The sequence below is a fragment of the Thalassophryne amazonica genome, chromosome 4 (assembly GCF_902500255.1).
Source record: "Thalassophryne amazonica chromosome 4, fThaAma1.1, whole genome shotgun sequence".
NCBI lineage: Eukaryota > Metazoa > Chordata > Actinopteri > Batrachoidiformes > Batrachoididae > Thalassophryne > Thalassophryne amazonica.
In genome coordinates, this window is record NC_047106.1 from 132,200,364 (window position 1) to 132,222,777 (window position 22,414).

General features: G+C 40.1%; 1 protein-coding gene across 3 annotated transcripts in view; it reads left to right on the plus strand.

The window, feature by feature from the left end:
* Positions 1 to 1,445: 1,445 nt before the first annotated feature.
* Positions 1,446 to 22,414, plus strand: part of hnrnpul1 (heterogeneous nuclear ribonucleoprotein U-like 1) — a 43,535-nt gene continuing 22,566 nt past the window's right edge. For 2 of the 3 annotated variants that reach the window (XM_034168588.1, XM_034168590.1), the window contains exons 1-5: positions 1,446 to 1,536; positions 1,956 to 2,193; positions 9,978 to 10,193; positions 13,767 to 13,962; positions 21,856 to 21,929. In XM_034168588.1, coding sequence (XP_034024479.1) covers positions 1,992 to 2,193; positions 9,978 to 10,193; positions 13,767 to 13,962; positions 21,856 to 21,929 — 688 coding nt within the window. In that variant the 5' untranslated portion in view covers positions 1,446 to 1,536; positions 1,956 to 1,991. The remainder of the gene's footprint in view (positions 1,537 to 1,955; positions 2,194 to 9,977; positions 10,194 to 13,766; positions 13,963 to 21,855; positions 21,930 to 22,414) is intronic. The other variant, XM_034168589.1, reaches the window with a different exon arrangement.

Consider the following 22,414-nt stretch of genomic DNA (forward strand, 5'->3'; position numbering starts at 1 on the left):
CACTCTTTTACTATGAAGCCACTCTGTTGTAACACGTGCAGAAGGTGGCTTGGCATTGTCTTGCTGAAATAAGCAGGGACGTCCCTGAAAAAGACGTTGCTTGGATGGCAGCATGTGTTGCTCCAAAACCTGGATGTACCTTTCAGCATTGATGGTGCCATCACAGATGTGTAAGTTGCCCATGCCGTGGGCACTGACACACCCCCATACCATCACAGATGCTGGCTTTTGAACTTTGCGCTGGTAACAATCTGGATTGTCTTTTTCCATTTTTGTCCAGTGGACACAACGTCCATCATTTCAAAAATCAATTTGAACTGTGGACTCATCAGACCACAGCACACTTTTCCACTTTGCGTCTGTCCATTTCAAATGAGCTTGGGCCCATAGAAGGCGCAGTGGCGTTTCTGGATGTTGTTGATGTATAGCTTTCACTTTGCATGGTAGAGTTTTAACTTGCACTTGTAGATGTAGCGACGAACTGTGTTAACTGACAGTGGTTTTCTGAAGTGTTCCTGAGCCCACGTGGTAAGATCCTTTACACAATGATGTCGGTTTTTAATGCAATGCCGCCTGAGGGATCGAAGGTCACAGGCATTCATTGTTGGTTTTCATCCTTGCCGCTTACGTGTAGAAAGTTCTCCAGATTCTCTGAATCTTCTAATTATATTATGGACTGTAGATGATGGAATCCCTAAATTCTTTGCAATTGAACATTGACAAACATTGTTCTTAAACTGTTAGACTATTTTTTTCATGCAGTTGTTCACAAAGTGGTGATCCTCACCCCATCTTTGTTTGTGAATGGCTGAGCCTTTTGGGGATGCTCCTTTTATACCCAATCATGACACTCTGTTTCCAGTTAGGTGTTCTTTGAGCATTCATCAACTTTCCCAGTCTTTTATTGCCCCGTCCCAACGTTTTTGAAATGTGTTGCAGGCATCCATTTCAAAATAACCAAATATTTGCACAAAATCCACAAAGTTTATCAGTTTGAACATTAAATATCTTGTCTTTGTGGTGTATTCAATTGAATATAGGCTGAAGAGAATTTGCAAATCATTGTATTCTGTTTTTATTTACATTTTACACAACATCCCAACTTCATTGGAATTGGGGTTTTACATGTATGTACACAGGGGCCACTTGGCATTTACTATATAGATGAATGACAGGACGATTTATATTAGAATTTACAGTAATGGGCTCATTTCATTGGTCATTTATTTACTTAAAAGAAAAAAGATATTTGCACTGCTACTCGAATTTTATTTTTCTACATTTTAAATGATTTTATTTTGGTTTACATAAAATGAAAGGATAACTTTTGAGTTTAACGTTGAACAAGAATTTATGTACAACAGACATTCTCTTTCGTGGTTCGGGAAACGCTGTCTGTCCACTTCGAAGCACTGTTTCATCAAGGTTTCATAACGTTTCGGGACATTGATCACGAGGAAGCGCTAGAGGCCGATAGTGAGTCGCGACACTCGAGCGTACACCGACGTTGACCCGCGCAACTCCAGTGAATTCGAGGTAGGCCCCGGTCTTTTGAAATCTAAATTTGTGCAACTACTGTAAACAGTAATCAATATAAGCGATTTTGTACTGGATGCAAGATTTAGTAAACCGTTAGAGTTTGTATGTTTGTAGAGTGTGAATGTATGACTTCTGTGTCGACATGCTAGCTTCAGGCTAAAATGCTAACCTGTAGTTATAACCTCAGACGTAAGGGATGATTAACGTATTTGCCACTGGTGGCATTTAACAACAAACTAAAGTAATTTGTATGAAAAAGGTTATAAGCCCGACAGTACCCTGTTCGTAACTATAAAGCGGGATGATAGTGCTGCAGCAATTAGCCTTCCGTGCTAGCCTGGGTGCTACCGTGCCGCGCAAACTCAGTCGCCTCGCTGTAAACTGGCTTTAACTAGTTTCCGTTTCCTCTCGATCAGCAGTACATCGTCACACACGAACATATTGGAAACACAATGAGTGTTGACGTGAAGAAATTGAAAGTGAACGAGCTAAAAGAGGAGCTTCAGCGCCGCGGCCTGGACTTCAAAGGCCTGAAAGCAGAGCTGGTGGAGAGGCTGAGAGCTGCCATAGAGGCTGAGGAGGGAGGACAGCAGGAAGAGGACTACAGCCAGGACTACCAGCAGGACCACTATAGCCAGGATCCCCAAGATCAAGGTATGCATCTTCTTCACAGCTTCTTTTCATGTGCTGTTGAAGGAGACACCTTAGACAGTCATCACTGTTACCAATCAAATCTCTGAGTGCTTGAGTTGTGTCTGACAATTGAAACATATAAGTCAGTTTCAAGTTTAAGCACTGCAGGGGCTGCTGGGTAAGTTCAAAGGTCAAGTCATACAAACCCCACATTCACAGGATGACACGCACGAAAAATAAATAAAAAAATAAATCCCCAAACACTGTGATCATCTTTATCAAAAGCAGTAAATCACAGTATTAGAAGTCACACGTTATCTGTATTATATTTATAAACCATTAACAGAGCTAATGGCTCACTCGTATTACGTTCACAAATACACAAAAAATAAATAAACAGAATATAATCGCAAACACGGTCATCAGCTTTATTAAAAGCAGTAAATCGCAGTATTCATAGTCACAGTTTCTCTCTGTATTATATTTATAAACCATTACAGGAATGGCTTATCAGCGTTGCGTTCATGAACATTACACAAACCAAAACAAAGGCACGAAAAATAAAATCCCAAACACGATCATCTTTAACGAAAGCAGTAAATCACAGAATTAATTGTCACAGTTTCACTGTATAATATTTGTATCCCATTAATGTAACCCACAGATGGCACTGCAAATTGCTATTTTTTGTAATTGTGCACATTTTCACGGGGGCAGTGTGGCCTGCACCCTTAGTCAGCCAAGGTCTTTCGTGCATATACGAGGGCTGTCAATAAAGTAACGGTCCTTTTTATTTTTTTCAAAAACTATATGGATTTCATTCATATGTTTTTACGTCAGACATGCTTGAACCCTCGTGCGCATGCGTGAGTTTTTCCACGCCTGTCGGTGACGTCATTCGCCTGTGAGCACTCCTTGTGGGAGGAGTCGTCCAGCCCCTCGTCGGAATTCCTTTGTCTGAGAAGTTGCTGAGAGACTGGCGCGTTGTTTGATCAAAATTTTTTCTAAACCTGTGAGACACATCGAAGTGGACACGGTTCGAAAAATTAAGCTGGTTTTCAGTGAAAATTTTAACGGCTGATGAGAGATTTTGAGGTGATTCTGTCGCTTTAAGGACTTCCCACGGTGCGAGACGTCGCTCAGCGCTCTCAGGCGCTGTCGTCAGCCTGTTCAAGCTGAAAACCTCCACATTTCAGGCTCTATTGATCCAGGACGTCGTGAGAGAACAGAGAAGTTTCAGAAGAAGTCGGTTTCAGCATTTTATCCGGATATTCCACTGTTAAAGGAGATTTTTTTAATGAAAGACGTGCAGGCGGATTGCAGCGTCGGCTCGCAGCCGCTGTGACGCTCCGCCACAGGAAAAACACCTCTGTTGAAAGCCTTAAGGACAAGTTGGAACATGTCCTGCTGTTAAACAATTTCTCATATACTCACTCCACTGAAAGCCATCAAAAGCCGCCTGGATTTTACAAATGGTTATCAACACAGAGGTGTTTTTCCTGTGCCGCCGCACCGCGTCGGCTGCGTCCCGACGCGCGGACCCGTCCGCACGTCTTTCATTAAAAAAATCTCCTTTAACAGTGGAATATCCGGATAAAATGCTGAAACCGACTTCTTCTGAAACTTCTCTGTTCTCTCACGACGTCCTGGATCAATAGAGCCTGAAATGTGGAGGTTTTCAGCTTGAACAGGCTGACGACGGCGGCTGAGAGCGCTGCGCGACGTCTCGCACCGTGGGAAGTCCTTAAAGCGACAGTATCACCTCAAAATCTCTCATCAGCCGTTAAAATTTTCACTGAAAACCAGCTTAATTTTTCGAACCGTGTCCACTTCGATGTGTCTCACAGGTTTAGAAAACATTTTGATCAAACAACGCGCCAGTCTCTCAGCAACTTCTCAGACAAAGGAATTCCGACGAGGGGCTGGACGACTCCTCCCACAAGGAGTGCTCACAGGCGAATGACGTCACCGACAGGCATGGAAAAACTCACGCATGCGCACGAGGGTTCAAGCATGTCTGACGTAAAAACATATGAATGAAATCCATATAGTTTTTGAAAAAAATAAAAAGGACCGTTGCTTTATTGACAGTCCTCGTAATGTTAGATTAGGGTTAGGGATGGGTATCGGGAACCACTTCTTTTTGAGAATCGTTAAGAAATCATTTGATCCACCAATATCTATAGCCTTTTTTCTTAACAATTTCCTTATGTCCTTCAGAGCGGCCATTATTTTTGCGGGTGTTTATCGGGAAAATGTTCATTTCTTTACATTGATTGCAGACCCTGCAGCGAGTCTGTAATCGCCTGCTTCTGCAGCGGCTCCGCTTTGAAGCTTGAACCAGCGAAGCAGTGCTCCAACTCACTGCTTTGTTTGTTCTTTGCTTCGCTGCTTTTCAGAAGCGGTAAGTCCACTTCATAATCCTTCTCAAAGTCAATAAAAAATGTCAATCATGAGTCACTTTTGTGCAGACTAAAGTCATTAACTGGGACTCTTGGTCTTGTTGCAAGCAGGAAACGACAGTCGTCCTCTGTTCTGTTCACACAGCTCTAATCGCTGCGCCACTCTCTGCCGAGTCACATTAGAGTCTGGTGGGAATTAATAACTTCAAAGCGAATCGCCTCTTTAAATACAATGATATCTCTTTCCAAACATTGTAATACAAACAATAAACGACAGTTGACTAAACTTTTTTCCTCCCAAAATAAGACGTCCTGCCTTCTTTATGAATTACATTGATGCTGATGTGCAGCTCAGCTCAGAGGTATGGAGGGACATTCATGCTGTTAATGTCTGAAAGGAAATTCTTTTGACAAAAACAACAGATTTTGTTTATTTCTATTTATGTCCAGAGATCAAGGATCCTCATGCAGATTTTATTTAAATCCAGGGATCAAGGATCCAGTGACCAATTTCATATTTATTTACTTTAAGACTAAATAAAATGTTGTTGAAATAGAAAACCTGTAAAGCCTACTTTTAGTACACAGAGAATTCACAACACGTATGATAAGGGAATCGATAAGCGGCATCGATATTGACAAAATCTTATCAATGCCCATCTCTAATTAGGATGGTTATTGATTTCAATGAAAATTTTGGCGGCTGACTTTAGGCCCCAGGAGTATAGGGGGCGCTTTTTGTCTCAAATGCGAATTTATCACTTTTTTGCAAAGTGATTTCTCCGTGCGCCCTAAGGAGGAAGTTGCCAATTTACCATATTTGGCCTCTTCGTGAAATGGTCCAGCAAAAAGGGTCAATACCAAAACCAGCCGCAAAACTCTACCAATGAAACTAGAGATGCTGAGTGACAATATGTCATATTTTATCACTTTTGACTTAGAGCGCATGGGGAAATCTGTGTGAAAAGTGGTAATTTCGTGTTTTGGCGGCAGAAAGCGCCCCCTGTACTTGTGCGCCCAAAGTCAGGCACCAAAACTTTCATCAAAATCAAAGTGAGAGGTTCTAATCTATCATCACATGCATAAAAGACCTTCGCTAATGAAGGGCGCAGGCCACACCGCCCCTGTGAAAATGTTCACAATTACAAAAAATAGCAAATTGCAGCGCCACCTATGGGCTGCGCCCTGAGTCAGCCGCCAAAATTTTCACGATTTTGGAGAGTCCATACCTGATAGACTAACACAAATGAAAATCAATTTGGCTCACTCAGGGCGCATGGAAATATGAGCATTCCAAAACCTAAATTTTGTGATTTTGCCATTTTGGCTCATTTTGACCCCAAATTTCCAGGACCCCCTAAAAAAAAAAAAAAAAAAAAAAGCGGACCCTATCAAGGATTTAAAAAAAAAAATGTGATTTTTGTTTGTTTCTAACATATGTCTATCCATAAAATTTGCGGGGGGAAATCTGAAGGGGTCATAAATCACCACCTGCCTGACTTATAAATACTGCCTCTTAAAGTACTTTTAACTATCTGGTACAACTAACGTTAAAGTATATAATTGAAAGGGACAACCTACAAATTCTGTAAAAGGACTCTAGGTCAGGGTGAAGTTTCTGTGGGCTTTACATATCTTATGTCTCAATTTCCCTAAAGGTAGAAAGATAGTACATACCTCCACCACTGCAGAAATGATGGGGCTGAATTTGATTTCCAATTTAAAAAAACAAAAAAAAAAAAAAACAAAAAAAAAAAAAACGAGCCTGCGTGTTAGCGGGGAGGCATATGCCAAAGCATTTGCTTGTAAATTTGACTGGCTCTCTGATAGTCAGGTGTTTTATAGTCTGGCCACAGATTTTGGAAAATACATAAAGTATCTGTCTGCAGTAGTCGTTGAGGGAGGTGTATGACTAGAACATGTGTCCTAATGTGGCGGGTACATAGCTGCATCTTGGACAACCAAGATCTGCAGTGGGGAAGAGTTTGGACAATTTATCTCTTGAATAATGGAGGCGATGGAGTACTTTAAATTGTATTAAACCATGGTGTATACACAATTACGAGGTATGAATGCAATTTACACGATGTTGCCACATATCTTCAGAAAGATCAACCCCTAAATCTTTTTCGTAATAATATCGGTATTGGCAGATACCCAAATTCATGCATTGGGATCGGATTGTAAGGGAAAAAATGTGGATCAGTACATCTCTACTTTGAACCTCCAAGCTTTTATAGTTTATCGACATTAGGTTGAATAAAGCTCGACTCTGGCTCAAATTTGTCTTGAGTTCAGCAATTCCAAACTCGGCTAGTTTGTCAGCTCACAGCTAAATTACATGCTTGAAAATTTATACGAATAAGGAAGACTTTTTATTCCCTTATTACCTCAGCTTGGTGTTCTTTGCAGAGCTTATGCGTCCCAACACATTCACATTTATTGAAACATCTGACATAATTTTGTCCATTGTTACAAGAATTGACAGTGTTGCGCTTAATGCCATCAACAGTAGCATGCCTTGTTCAGTGGACTGCCAAGGACATGCACCTGATGCCACTTCCGGGATGCCCGAATTCTTCTGTTGTTACTTTATTGCTCGGCGGGTAAAAATGGCCCGTCTGACATGTGGACGTTTTTTTCCAACCTGTCTAGACAAGAGTTAGGTTAAAATGTGGTTACCCTCATTTAATCTGACTTTTGTTTCTCTCTTAAATTGCAAACAAAGGCTATGTAGTAGCAAATGTATACATATGTCCTGGCTACAAGGCTTTGTTCAGACTGCCTTATCCACTGTCTGCATCCGTTTTGCGGTATAGTAATGAAAGATAGCCGAGTTGAAACAGTCAAATGACCACTGCCATGTGTCCAATCACTGCAGCAACACCCACACAGTGGTCTCTCTCATAGGAAATGGATTATAATCAAAGGTGGTGTGTCTATATGTATTTACCGGCGTCGCAGACCAAACAGTCCACCCCTAAAAATTGGTCCGCCTTTTGTATCTGCGTATGCTTCATTTCGGACCACAGCAGCACGTCTGAGATGGAGTCTCTTCACCCAAAGCAATTAATTGGATTAATGACATTGATGAAAGTTTTCTGGAAATGACCAGAAGTCATAGTTTTTTTTCTCACGTGGTGAACATTTCCGGGTTATTTTTGACAACATACGTCAGAGTCCATTCATTCAGTTCATTTCACTTCCACGCCCAAACAGTTGGTAGCGGTAATGCACTGTGTAAGTTTGCAAGCCGCCAATCATTTCCAAAGAAGAAGGATTCATTTGTTTTGGGCTTTATAAAGTCACATTTTTGTGGACTGCGCTGTTGTTTTCTAATGGTTTAATTTGTTGTGGACATTAAAAGTCATGAGCTGCGTTTTTCCTCCAGTAATCATACGTTAAGTAGAGGTAACAGGTGACGCTTCCAGCTGCTAAAAATGCTAATGCTGTTAGCATTCAGACAACAGTTTGAGTCAAAACCACAAGATTGAGTATGAGCAACGGACAAAAATTGTCTTAGGTGAGTGGGTGAAAATAATACATGATGTTAGTGCTCTGCTGAGGTTTATCAGCTAAATTCGCTTTTTAGCTGCAGAATCATTCACTGTCGAGCTGAGTATTTGATCTATTTTTTTTTTTAACCAAATAAAGCTACACAGTCTTTATTGTTACTGCCGTAACTACAAGAAAAGTCTTAACTTTAAATAACTTAGATTTTTTTATTTCAAGTTTTTTTTTTTTTACCATCAAGAAGTGAAAGAAAATAGCACAATCCTGTTTCATATTTCTTTATATTTTAAGAAATATATTTCTTGACCACATCAGAATTTATTTATTTATTTGGGCCTTTGGCCCTTGCCACACATTTTCGCCGCCCCCTCCCCGTGACTGACGCACAGTGAACACATCAGCTAGCAGCTCGTTTAGCCGCGGTGCTCTGATCACTTCTGCCACCTTTTATGGTGAAATAATGCTGAATTTATGTGGAAATGATTGTTGTACAAAAGCTTCAAATATCTGATACACGGACCAATTTTTAGGGGGGAACGATCGGTCGGCGACACCGGTAGTTTTACAAATATGAAACATTTTGTTTGGTGCTAATACTGTCCCTTTAAAAATAAAACATGTCTACAGCAGATAATTTAGATCTCATCCAAGCTTAAGTTTTGTATTTTACAGTAGTGTAGTATTGTCTGGGACATTTTGACCGACGTGAGCGAAAATCGCTTATACAAAATCTGAAGCATTGGGACTTTTGCTTTTGTCCTGTGAGTGTGAATATCCGGTTTATACAATGACATTTTAGGCGAGTTTTACTGTAGTCCAGAAATGCTGGCATCAGCACTAGGCAGAAAAATGTTATTCCCTTTCCCAGTAATATGCAGTGCATCTGGAAATTATTCACAGACCTTCACTTTTTCCACATTTTATGTTGCAGCCTTATTCCAAAATGGAGTAAATTTATTTTTTCCTCAGAATTCTACTCACAACACCCCATCGTGACATGGAAAAACAGTTTTGTTTTGTTTTTTTGCTAATTTGTTAAAAATTATAATAAAAAACTAAGAAATTACAGGTACTTAAGTATTTACACCCTTTGCTCAATACTTTGTTGGTGCACCTGTCTTCGGGCAGTTTTGCCCATTTCTCTTTGCAGCTCCTCTCAAGCTCTATCAGGTTGGATGGGGAGCATCGGTGCCCAGACATTTTCAGATCTCTCCAGAGATGATCAATTGGATTCAGGTGTGGGCTCTGGCTGGGCCACTCAAGGACATGCACAGAGTTGTCCTGAAGCGGGATCTGCCCACATTCTAAGTGGTCATACGGCATTCATACACGGCTGTCGGAATGCCTGTTCCTCCTGACTGCTCCTCGAACTTTGGCTTCTTTTCCCTTTCGACCCGATTCGGCTTCATTCATGCTCATTTGGACCCTTCAGGTCTATGCAACCTGTTCTGAAATAGTTCTGGTATAATTTATATAATATATATGGTTATTGCAAGAGGCTGCAGTGTATATATAGTACAAAATATAAATTTTAGACCATATTGCCCATCCCTAGTTGAATATGTAAAGAGAATTATCCTACACCAGAAATTGAGGTGAGGGTCGAGCTTGCATGTATGCATGAATTTAGAACCCTGGAATGTGGTGGTGTGAGCTCTTGTGAGTTTCAAGTTGAAACTAGTGGCATATTGCTTTTGCAAGGCAATTTTTCCATTTATTTAAATATAGCACTTTATATATTTCTTTGAATAATGGCAGTTATTTTGTCAAAAATAAAATGGTAGTATTCTTGGTGTATGTTATTTATAAGGGTATGGATGGACAGGATTACAGAGAAACTGAGGGCAAAGTGTACAGATTTTTTTATTTATTCTCTCTCATTTATGGTAGAAGCAGCTGACAACTATGAAGATGATGTCCCTCAAGAGGAAGAGGAATGTCGAGATTCAGGTGGTTACTATGAGGAAGAGGAGCCAGAAGGTGTGCAGGCTTCAGACCCAAGTTACACCATGCCAGACTTCACAGCTGATGTTGGTCTGGCAAAGTCTGAAGAGGTGTCTGAAGAAGAGACCAAGCCTGAGGTGGAGCCAGACGAAAGTAAACGAGGTGATTTTCAACTTGATATATTTTACAGATGCTCTCTAAGCTCTACATTTTGTTTCTGAGCAGTTGCCTGTCAACTTTACTTGGTTTTATAAGGCTGCGTTAGGGCTGGGCATTTAAAAAAAAGTAGGTATCAGAGGGCTGATGCATACTCTGCACAATCTACATACCACAATTTGAATGTACATATTGTCTATTATGGTGTTTTGACTATCCATGGCAAATGATTGAGGCACAGTTTGTTGCTGTAGGATGTTTAAATATGCTTCAGCTGCGTTGCTTTTTATGATGCACTAAGTAACCAGGACACACTAAAATATTTCTATTTAGTTTAAGTATAACATATTTATACATTAAATAACTATTTTTTAGTTATATAATTTTGTGAGTGATTTGCTGGTTTTTGAACAGGTTTTTTGTTGTTTTAACTTCAAGCTGGAAAGTATACTACGAGCAGAAAGTGGACATGTGTCAGTGTGTATGCGCGCAGGTCTGTCCATCCGTCTCATTTCACAACATTTTATTTCAGTTGGTCTGCTGGCGGTATTTAGCATTATGCAATATTGATTTGGTGATGGTCTTTTGTTAATTAAATTTTTTACTATTACATCAGTTTAAAATGACTTACAAGTGGCAAAATACTTATCATTGGCAATGTCTAAGTGTATTACTTACTGAAAGCAGAAAGTGTGCAATTATTGCTTTGCTTTATAAGACACTCTTAGAATTTGATAAATGTAGAATGAAAATAATGAAAGCACAATCAAAGTCAGTTAATGCAGACAGTCAGTCTGTTTGTGGAAACCTATTACAGCCACTACATACAAGGTAGTAAAGACATTTTAATGAAATCAAGACTTGAGCCATATTTTGTTCCAGTATAAGAGTTAAATACCACTGTTTTAAACCAAGGAAAACTGACTAAAGTGCTCTCAAAATGCAACAAATTAAGTCTTTTTTAAACATTTTACCAGGGGTGGGCATGACCCTGGACCCCTCTAGGCAAACTCAAGGCTGCGGTAATCATGCTGTGTGGCCCTATTCATGGAAAATGTTCAGTCAAAAAAATTTCACTTGCTTGCAGCCATGCATGGTGGACACAGGAGAGCTCCTGCATGGGGTATTTGGTACTGAGAGATTGAAATTGTGTCCACAGAGATGTGCAAATCCCTGTGCTGTGGTATTTTGTCAAAGGTTTTTACCCCAAAACCTCATACCACCCCATGCCAACTATAAACACAGTTTATTTTAATCAGGTACTCATTGAAGGACATCAACAATAGTTTTCAGCTCTCTCTGTCATAAGCGCTCACGTCGGAAACATGCTACCTGATGTGTGTATTTTTTACCCGAGGCCACAACATGGCCATCAGGTATTGCGAAAGCTTTGCATCCGTCTGTGTGTCTCAGCATAAGTCCAATCCTATTACTGCCAGGATCTTCAAATTCACAGGGACCATTCTTGGGACACAGACCTTGGACAAGTTCAAAGATGGCTAACCTTGACCTATTTTTCAAAATGTGACATTCTGTTTCCTATTTTTATGCTCATACAGCCATGGGCATTTTCAGGGCTGTGAAAACTCTACGGATCAGCGAAATTCGCGGATTTCATCGTGTGGGGGGCGGGTGTTAGTGTTTTACTCTGTAATCGCCACTGACTTTTTAAAATGTCTATCGCAGAGTGTTCTTTTATAGTCCGTGGACACTGATCTGTGTGTTACAGATACAAATCAGTGTCCTCGGATCCGCAGAGTTTCGAGGAGAAAAATCCCTCTCAAAGCCTGGCTGTTGCGACAGTTGTCGTAAAGCGGGACTGGTTGGTTGCTGCGGCGATGCTGTGTGGCTCCTGCGTGAAGCTTAAGCTAAATGTAGCATGTGAACATCACAAACCTTTAGAGCTCTAAAGTTTTTAAAAGAAGAATTGTGCAGCATGTCTGTGTCCAGGAACGATGTCGGACAGAGAGAAGATGGCGACAAAGACTGTTTGAAAAAGTCTGATAAGGACAAGAATCCGTGGAATTGTCACTGACTTCATGAAGACACCTGAAAGATAAAAGAAATGGGAAAAGCAAACTGTGCATTAGGAAGCACGGTAAGAAAATAAACATTGTGCTGTTCAAACAGGATTTTAGAAAAGTTGTGACTTTTTTTCATTCATCTAGACTTTCTTTCATTGGAAAAAAGACTGTGGCTTTGAATGGATTTACATGAATTTACACAAGAACGTAAATTAGTTTTTATTAATGTAGACTTTTTTCATGGAAAAAAAGACACTGGCTTTGAGTGGATTTTCAGGAATTTACACAACAGTATGTGACTTTTTTACTATAAGGTATGTTATTTATATTTTACAATGATTTTCAAAATATTCTACAAGCTTTAGTTGTGGTTGTTGAAATGCTGTAACAGTCTTTTCAGTCTTCATGAATTTCATGTAGTTTAATTGTTCTGTGTTAATGCATAATGTGGTTTGCAATGAAAAGGAAAATCATTCCAGGTCCTACTTCTAGATCATATTCTGTTATTTCAACATGATCTTTGACTGTTCAAATGAAAGGTTGAATACAGGGTAATTTAAATATGCACTAATTTGGAGATTTTTGTTCCAGGAGATGCTGAACATGTATCATTAGATTAAAAATTAATTCGGTTTCTGGGATCTCACGGGCCTGAAACGTCGGCTCCTGGGGGCCTATGCCCAGACCCCCTGCAAATTTTCATTTCACAGCCCTGCATTTTAGCATTGCGAGATATTTTTATTCGTATTTGTAATCTTTGATCAGGAAAGCACTTGTTAAAGGCTGTATTCCCTTCATTGTATCGATGCCATAATAATCAGGATGTCTGATGTTGGATTTTTGTTGATATTCAGTGTGCCAATTTTCAAACTCACTTTGGCCAAAACCGATGTTGATGCTATTTTTCAAAACGTGAGCAATTAAATCCATCTTGAATTGTCGTTTCCAGCCACTTTCCTCGCTCAGGTTGTCAGTCACAGTTTGAAATGAAACTTAAAACATTTCTGTGGGGTAACTTCACTAAAACTGCTTTCCCCCTGTAAATCTTGACGCAGTTTGTTGGTCATAAGTCTTAAGAAATGACAACTTTTGACATGGCACATGCTGGGAGAATCATGCATGCTGTGGTCCGAATGTGAAATTTTATTGGTGCAATTTTTCATAGCTTCAGAAACCGCTAATTAACTTTTTAAGCTAGGCAATACTGTTTTCCTGATGCTTCCATGCATCTGTAATAATCAGTAGTTTTTATCAAAAATCTCAGCACTCTCAGTAGAAATGAAATTTGTGTTAACGCTTCACAAGCCACAATAAGGAATACTGTTTCAGAGCTTCAAGGCTGTGTTGATCGAGCCACTTTTCTTTTACCACAAAGCACTGACTCATCTCTTCCACTTTCCAAGTAAAATGTACAAGGCAGCATTCAAACCAAATACCTGTTGCTTTCGGTGTGTCCCTAAATCATATGGAATATTATTTCTGTTTTGAGCTTGTCATTGGCCTGGTTAATGCTATATGAATGTGCTACTGTTCTAACATAAGTTTATCATTTTAGGAGTCAAAGCTGATATCAAGGTGGAAGATGTGAGTGAGGGCCATGGAGATGGACAGCGGGGTTTTTATGAGGGACAGCAACCTGAGCAGGCTGAGCAAATCAAAGTGGAATCTGATAAAGGCGGTCAGTACGGTCGCAAGAGACCGTATGAAGAGAACAGGGGCTACAGCTACTATGAGCGCCGGGATGAAAAGAGGTAGGCTCATTAAATAATCATATTGAGATTAAACCAGATTGACTTCTCATGATATAGTGGTTAAGTAGTGGGCTTAAGACGAGGGATGCATCTGTCCACATTTTTTTTTCACCTCCGATCCGATAACTGAATTTGGATATCTGCTGATCCCAAAGGCCCAGTGTTGTAATATCACAACATTACATTAAAAAAAACAAAAAAAAAAACTTCCACCCATTTTTTTTCTTTTTTAAACTACATTTACATGATAAATAGGTCCCATTGTTCTGTTTTGCAATACCATTGGATGTCAGAGTGTGTAAATAGGCCAGGTTATCTGGCCATGAAGTCATACCACTTGGAGCTCAGCTTTGAAGCACAACACCCTGTCGTTTTTGGAGAGATAAATCAAGACTCAAGTAAGTAAAATGTTTGAAATATTTTTTTCTGTTACAATTGATGTGTGTAAATCATGATTATTTGAGGACATGATTGAATATACTGATATTGTGAAGATTTTTAGCTTGTTTTATCTATGTTGTGATATTACAACGCTGGGGGCAAGTAGTAGCAAAAGTTCAGTCTGCACCTTGCACCTCATACAGAGGAACTGTCTTTTCCATTTGTTTGAATTTATATTAAAATGCAATGTTTTGTGTTACATTAGTAATTAATTGATACATTTCAATTAGAATAAGAAAGTAATAGTATATTTTAGGATAGAAAGAATTATGTAGTAAACATGTAAACTGAAAAATACTGTACTACTCGTCCTCTGTAGCTGTCTCTGGTCTTGAATTGTAATCAGGTGTTAATGTTCTGGGAGGTGGGGATGTAAGTCTGGAATGTGAAATTTTAGGAATGTGGGAATCTTTTGTGTAGACATAAGTACTGTTAATTGGTAAAACTTTTAGTAACACTTACTTTCCAATTGCCAATTCCAATTACTTTGCAGTTGCCTGGAAAATAATGAGTTGCTTTTCCATTTCAGAATGACTGAAATCAGGAAGAGCCGTCAATTCTATAGTGTGCAGAATGTGATTGATATCATCCAGAATGGGGACAGTGACTTTGAATTTTCCTCAGACTCCAGTGATGATGAGGAGCATGGACATCCCAGTGCTGTGGAGAAGAAAAATGAAGAACCTAACAACCACCACACTGTTGATACTCCAGTCCAAGTAGAGACAGTGAATCCATGTGCCCAGGCCATGCCCCGTGACCGGTATCGCTGGCTGAAAAAGGATTTCATCAGTCCCTGTACTGATTTTTCTGGTGAGGATATCACTAATGGTTTCCCCTCCCTCTACACACCACTGGAGTACTTTCAAAAGTTTGTAACAGAGGACATGATCAAGGATCTGGTTGATAACACCAACCAGTACAGTTTCCAAAAGAATGGAACAACCATAAACACAGGCAAAAAGGAAATAGAACAGATGATTGGCATGTACCTGAAGATGGGCATAGTCCAAATGCCTGGAATCAGTCTGTATTGGGAAGCAGACACACTTTACGGCCCTGTCGCAGATGTAATGTCACGGAACAGATTCCAGCCTCTGTTGAGATCATTACATTTACATTTCGACATCTGACTGTATCTGAAATGAAACAAAAGTCTGACAAACTTTGGAAACTCAGACCATGGCTTGATGCTTTCAGAGAGAGATGCCTACAGGTTGTCCCAGAAGAACACAATTCTGTGGACGAAATGATGATTCCTTTCAGGGGAAAATTCAGCAGCATCAAGCAATACATGCGTGGAAAGCCAAACCTGTGGGGGTTCAAGCTGTGGGTGAGGACCGGAATCTCTGGTATACTATACGATTTTGATGTGTACCAAGGCAGTGTGAATGGTATGCGGGCAAAATCTGAGCTTGAACTGTCAGGGGATGTTGTGATGAAGCTTGCCTCCACACTTCCACATGGTCAAAACTACAAGATCTACGCAGACAATTATTTCACCAGTGTCCTGTTGGTTGTTAGGCTGCGTGATTGTGGAATTCATTACACAGGAACACCCAGACAGGTACGCCTTCCCAACTGTAACCTGGAAGATGAGAAAAGCTTGAAGAAAAAGGGGAGAGGAAGCTTTGATGTCAGAGTGGAGGCAAACCACAACATTTGTGCAGTGAAATGGTGTGACAACAGGCAGGTTACACTTGTGTCATCCTTTATTGGGCCACAACCAGTGGAGAAGATTCAGCGCTGGGACAAAACCACCAGAAGATTTGTTGAAGTTGAGAGGCCTCACATTGTCACTGTCTATAACAAGTTCATGGGCGGAGTGGATTTGTTGGACTCATTTGCAGCAAAATACAAGTTCCCACTGAAGTTCTACCGCTGGTACGTGTACATTTTCTGGCACACCATTATCCTAGCTGTGATCAGTGCTTGGCTCCTCTACAAACGGGACTGCAAAACCTTGGGTGTCCCAAAGAAAGAGATGCTGAGCAGAAGACGGTTCCAGGCCCAGTTGGCATCAACACTGATCATGATCGGCTCAGTGCCAAAACGAGGGCGACCATCTTCAAGCCCTGTGAATTCTCGAGTTGTCATGACATCCAAGAAGACAAAAGCGCACCCACCGAAGGAAGTTTGCAAAGACGTGACTGGACATTTTCCCATCAAAGGTGGTAGGGGACGGTGCAGACAGTATACTAATGGCTACACTACCACTTTGTGCAGAAAGTGCAATGTCCGCCTTTGCTTTTCAGAGCAAAAGAACTGCTTTTTGGACTGTCACTCTTAAGGAATCAGCACGAATTGTACAGTTTGGAATCGGTGTCTTGAAATGTCATATTCATTTTTGTAATAAATTTTTTTCATAAAAATATGACTGGTGACTTATTATTATTGTTGTTGTTGTTGATGTGTGGATGCATAGTCTTCTGTGTCCCTTTATAAGCAGGAAAGTAGAAACAAACCCTTATGTGTTCAGAGTGAGACTGAAATTCTGCAATCCTTCAGGCCCAAAGTTGCAATATTACAACATCCCCCAAAAACTTACTAAAATGTCAAAATTAAAAAAAACAAAAAAAAAACACTGATTTCTGCATCAGATGCCACCTAGAACAACATCTAAGTGGTTGAAAAAAAAATTTCACTTTTTTTCTATATTTGGGCTTCTGGGGGTTAATACTATTCCGATACCAGAGCTCTGTTTGCTTTAAAATGATCATTATTGTTGATTTTATATGAGGATATTTTGTATCCCCAGTTATATAGCTTCATGATGATGTGGGGTCATTCCATCTGAAATCACCCAGTTTTGAAAAAAATTCCCGGGCCACCCCTCAGCTTTATTCTGTCAATTTTATGTTAATCACATTCCAAATTAAGGTGAAATGCCAATGTAGGTCTGTATCTTGAAAACCTTTGAAGTTACAGCCTTTGGAAATTTTTGTGAATTTTTCACATATCATGAAAATGGTATTTCTACCAACATTGCACATTAATAATGAGCTCCCTATATGCCTCACAACTTTGAAACTGCTCATGCTAGGCTAACATTTGGTGTAGAGCTGGGAAGGTGGCAGTTTTGGTTTATCTAGTGTGATCTGCCTTCCACAAAGGCCTCAAAATGGTCGAAACCTGAAATTGTACATGTTCATGTCTTTGATTGGTTCAAAATCAAGGAAATATACCAGCTATGGCTATAGAACTTTTGTATGATGGTTGTGATATAATGGAACACATCTACACATTTAAATGATATAAGGCTGTTTTAACAAAATTTCTAGCTGTTGAAAAAATGCTAATTTCGTGACCCCACATGCCAATGTGGACTGTTGACTAGCATATTCATATTTTTACCATATACGAGGGCTGTCAATAAAGTATAGGTCCTTTTTATTTTTTTTTCAAAAACTATATGGATTTCATTCATATGTTTTTACGTCAGACATGCTTGAACCCTCGTGCGCATGCATGAGTTTTTCCATGCCTGTCGGTGACGTCATTCGCCTGTGAGCACTCCTTGTGGGAGGAGTTGTCCAGCCCCTCGTCAGAATTCCTTTGTCTGAGAAGTTGCTGAGAGACTGGCGCTTTGTTTGATCAAAATTTTTTCAAAATCTGTGAGGCACATCGAAGTGGACACGGTTCGAAAAATTAAGCTGGTTTTCGGTGAGAATTTTAACGGCTGATGAGAGATTTTGAGGTGATACTGTCGCTTTAAGGACTTCCCACGCACTGGGACGTCACGCAGCGCTCCCAGGTGCCGTCGTCAGCCTGTTTCAAGCTGAAAACCTCCACATTTCAGGCTCTATTGATTCAGGACGTCGTGAGAGAACAGAGAAGTTTCAGAAGAAGTCGGTTTCAGCATTTTATCCGGATATTCCACTGTTAAAGGAGATTTTTTTTTTTTTTAATGAAAGACGTGCGGACGGGTCCGCGCGTCGGGACGCAGCGAAAAACACCTCCGTGTTGATAACCATTTGTAAAATCCAGGCGGCTTTTGATGGCTTTCAGTGGAGTGAGTATATGAGAAATTGTTTAACAGCTGGACATGTTCCAACTTGTCCTTAAGGCTTCCAGCGGAGGTGTTTTTCCTGTGGCGGAGCGTCGCGGCGGCTGCAAGCCGACGCTGCAATCCGTCCGCACGTCTTTCATTAAAAAAATCTCCTTTAACAGTGGAATATCCGGATAAAATGCTGAAACCGACTTCTTCTGAAACTTCTCTGTTCTCTCACGACGTCCTGGATCAATAGAGCCTGAAATGTGGAGGTTTTCAGCTTGAAACAGGCTGACGACGGCGCCTGAGAGCGCTGCGCGACGTCCCGCTCCGTGGGAAGTCCTTAAAGCAACTGTATCACCTCAAAATCTCTCAACATCCGTTAAAATTTTCACCGAAAACCAGCTTAATTTTTCGAACCGTGTCCACTTCGATGTGCCTCACAGGTTTAGAAAAAATTTTGATCAAACAAAGCGCCAGTCTCTCAGCAACTTCTCAGACAAAGGAATTCCGACGAGGGGCTGGACGACTCCTCCCACAAGGCGTGCTCACAGGCGAATGACGTCACCGACAGGCGTGGAAAAAACTCACGCATGCGCGCGAGGGTTCAAGCATGTCTGACGTAAAAACATGAATGAAATCCATATAGTTTTTTTTTTTAAAATAAAAAGGACCTGTACTTTATTGACAGACCTCGTATTCTTACATATCTCAAGACGATATGCTGCAAATATGGTGTTGTCGAAAACGTCACAAAAATTTCCAAAGGCTGTAATTTCAAATGTTTGCAAGATACAGACCTAATATTTGGCATTTCACCATAACTTTCTAATAGGAATAACATATCAAACTGATAGGACAGAACTGAGGGGTGACCTGGGAGCATCTGGGTGACTTGAGATGGAATGACCCAGTGGTATAGAGGAGAATTTTTGTAAAAAGAAGACCTGAAAGATCAGCTACAATTTGTCAGAAGATACATCTGAGATGCAAGCCTAGATTTGATATTTTGGTGAAAGATTTAAGTACTTTTATTTTATATTTTCTCTCTCTCCCTCTCTCTCAGAAATTAGCTCTTTAGAATGCTGAAACACGCACAAATGTAAAAGATAAAATAATAAATATGATTAATGGTATACATGTTTATCTACACATGTAAAACAGGGCCATTGTTGGGTCAGTGGCTGAAGTTTTATTTCTTGAACACCAGGTGGCACATCCGCTCCGAGTACATTGGAGTCCCTTTGAACCGTTTTTAGGACGAAGCACATTTCTGCATTTCCAAAATGCCACAACAAACTTGTTGTGAAAAGTTAGTCAGCTTAATGCTTGCTTATTCTTCTGACTGCAAGCTGCAGAAGGGACCTCCTTGCTAGCAGCCAGCAAGACGTTTAAGCAGAAATGCACAGATATGGCTTTGGATCGGAAAACTGCGCAGGTTGTATCGGAAATTTCAGATCCGTTAATTACACTGACATCGGAACCCGATACAGATTATTGGATTGGATCAGCATCCCTATCTGAGATGATAAAATTTGCTGTGTGGTTAAATGTAAGTATATTTAGTACATAGTCTGTACTCCAGCATTTCCAGTAAAATGTTCTTGCTTTTTAGTTATTTCTGTTCTGTTCTGTTGGTGTGTCTCAGTAGCTTGGTAATGTTAGCTCTGTCCCACAAAAATGTGTTAATAATATGCTCTAACCAAACTTATGTGGGTGAGTTTATGCGCAATGGAATACACAGGGACTGTTGCTGCAGACTTTTATGCTTAGCGTCCTAACAGAATCCACACTATAGTTCAGATTTTTACCAACTATAACTATGTAACCTTTATGCCATCCATTCCTGGGTGCCTTCTGTCATGCCAGAGGGGTAATTCTACAGTAACTGAATGACAATCTGCAAATTTATTTAATGGCAAGTTAAAATATGGCCAGATTTTGCCGACATTGTTATTCTGTTACCACCGAATTAATCAGAGGTGAGCTTGTGAGTTACTGCTTTGCTGTTTGTTGATTGTTCTTCAGCCTTGCTTGATTTTCTTGTCTCTACAAAGTGACAGAGGGCACCAGTTATTAGTGCTGGGTTGAAAAGATCAGTTCACCAATTTTAATTTTTATATATATATATATATACACACACTTCTCGCCAGTGTTGGGACAGCGTCCCTGAAAATTGAAGGTGCAGTTGGGCTGTTCTGCTGTTTTTGTGGGTGTGAAAATGATCATTTCTCTACATTGATTGTGGACCTGCTGGTTCTGATTAAGAAGCAACACGTCCACAGTTTATTCATCAACCTCTGTCAAAGCTTTTTCAAGATGTCAATCATGACGACTGGGACTCTTGTCTGTTGCGGGCAAGAAAAAAGAATCGTCCGCCGTTTAATTCACACAGTTGTGGTTTTGTTTAGGTTTTTCTCATTCCTCATAACGTGCCTTTTCCGTGGGACTGCGCACAAAGGTTCTCTGGTGTAGACTGATTTTTCAGTTGGTCTTTTCCACCAGCACTCACTGTGGGAATACACTGACTGAAAAGTCAGTCTGCGTGGCTGTGGGAGAAGTTCTCCTGCACCGTGCTGTGCAGCCAGTAGGGGAGACTGGGACCATTTGCCTCCAGAAAATTTTTAAATTTCTAACTCCCTGAAACACTGTTGCCTGCATTTTGAGGGTCAAATTTTGTGAAGTAAAGCTCCCAAGTTTTTTTTTTTTTTTTTTTTCATTCTTGTTGCAGTCTTTAAAGCCAAATGAAACAAGGCATCAAGCCACAACATGGAAGCCTGTAGAAATGTACCTGTGTCAGGGCCAATGAACAAGGCACCTCTGGTGCCCTCTTTTGGCTGCCCTTCAGCATGTTTGTAAAATAAAAATACTACTCTATCATTCTGGGAGGGGGATTGGTCTGTGCCATCAGTCTTATAGCCATCATTATTAACTACCAGTACTTCATTAATTTGCTGACAAATGTCAGTATAATACCAGAATTAATATGTTGCATAACTAGACAATTAGGTAACGGCTCGCAAACCATTTTAATAACACTAACCCAAATCGATATCGGATCAAATCGAAATAATCGATTCTGAATCTTAAGAATCAGATTCTTGAAATTTGAAACGATACCCAGCTCTACTGGTTATGTGATTGCTTGTGTTTATCAGCAGTTGCTGTATCTCAATCAGATCATCTGTAGTAAAGGATTTGAATAAATTTTGATAGGAATCCACATCTGCCTATTTGTAAATCACTTTTTTGACACCATTCTGGCCTTAAGATTTTCCACATATGTGTATGGGATAAAAAGCGAAACTCTTAACTGCACTGTTCTGTAGGTTGCAGAATGTAAAAATGGTTGGTCATCATTGCCATCACTTTATTTTCTCAACCAACTAGAAGTAGTTTGGCTGTTAATCAGTAACCATTCCTCAGTGAGTATTATAACATAAGCTGCTGGTATTTTGCAGGTCGCGCACACCACAGCCTCCTGCTGAAGATGAGGAAGAGATGATTGATGACTCTCTTATAACAATTGACACATGTAAGTGTGACCTGAAAGAGTGGCGTTTGCATAAAGCTGCATGATGCATAGTAGGGATGAGAATCTCTAGGCATCTCACTATTTGCAAGGGTCTACCTTTCAATTATGAAACAGTTATTGAAGCATTAAGATGCATCTGCATCCCACCCACTCGATTTTTATTTTTCTTCTCACTTTGTGACTACTTGCAAGGCTGCAGACTAACCGTGTTATTTTTGTGTGTGTTTGTTTTGTTTTGTTTTAAGTAGGAGCACTGTAGCCCCTGACTGAAAATTTTAGGAGCGCAAGTTGAAACTTGAATGCCGCAAAACATAAATTGTCCTGCAATGTAATTACTCATATTTTCCCCATTTTATCTGTTACTGGTAAATTCTTTGGTAAATTAACTCCCTCAGTCATTTCTGTCAGAGACATTATGTTCTTACGGTCCCAGTTAAGATATTCAAATGTTCAGGGGTGTGAAATTTCCTCAGAAATGCAGAAAA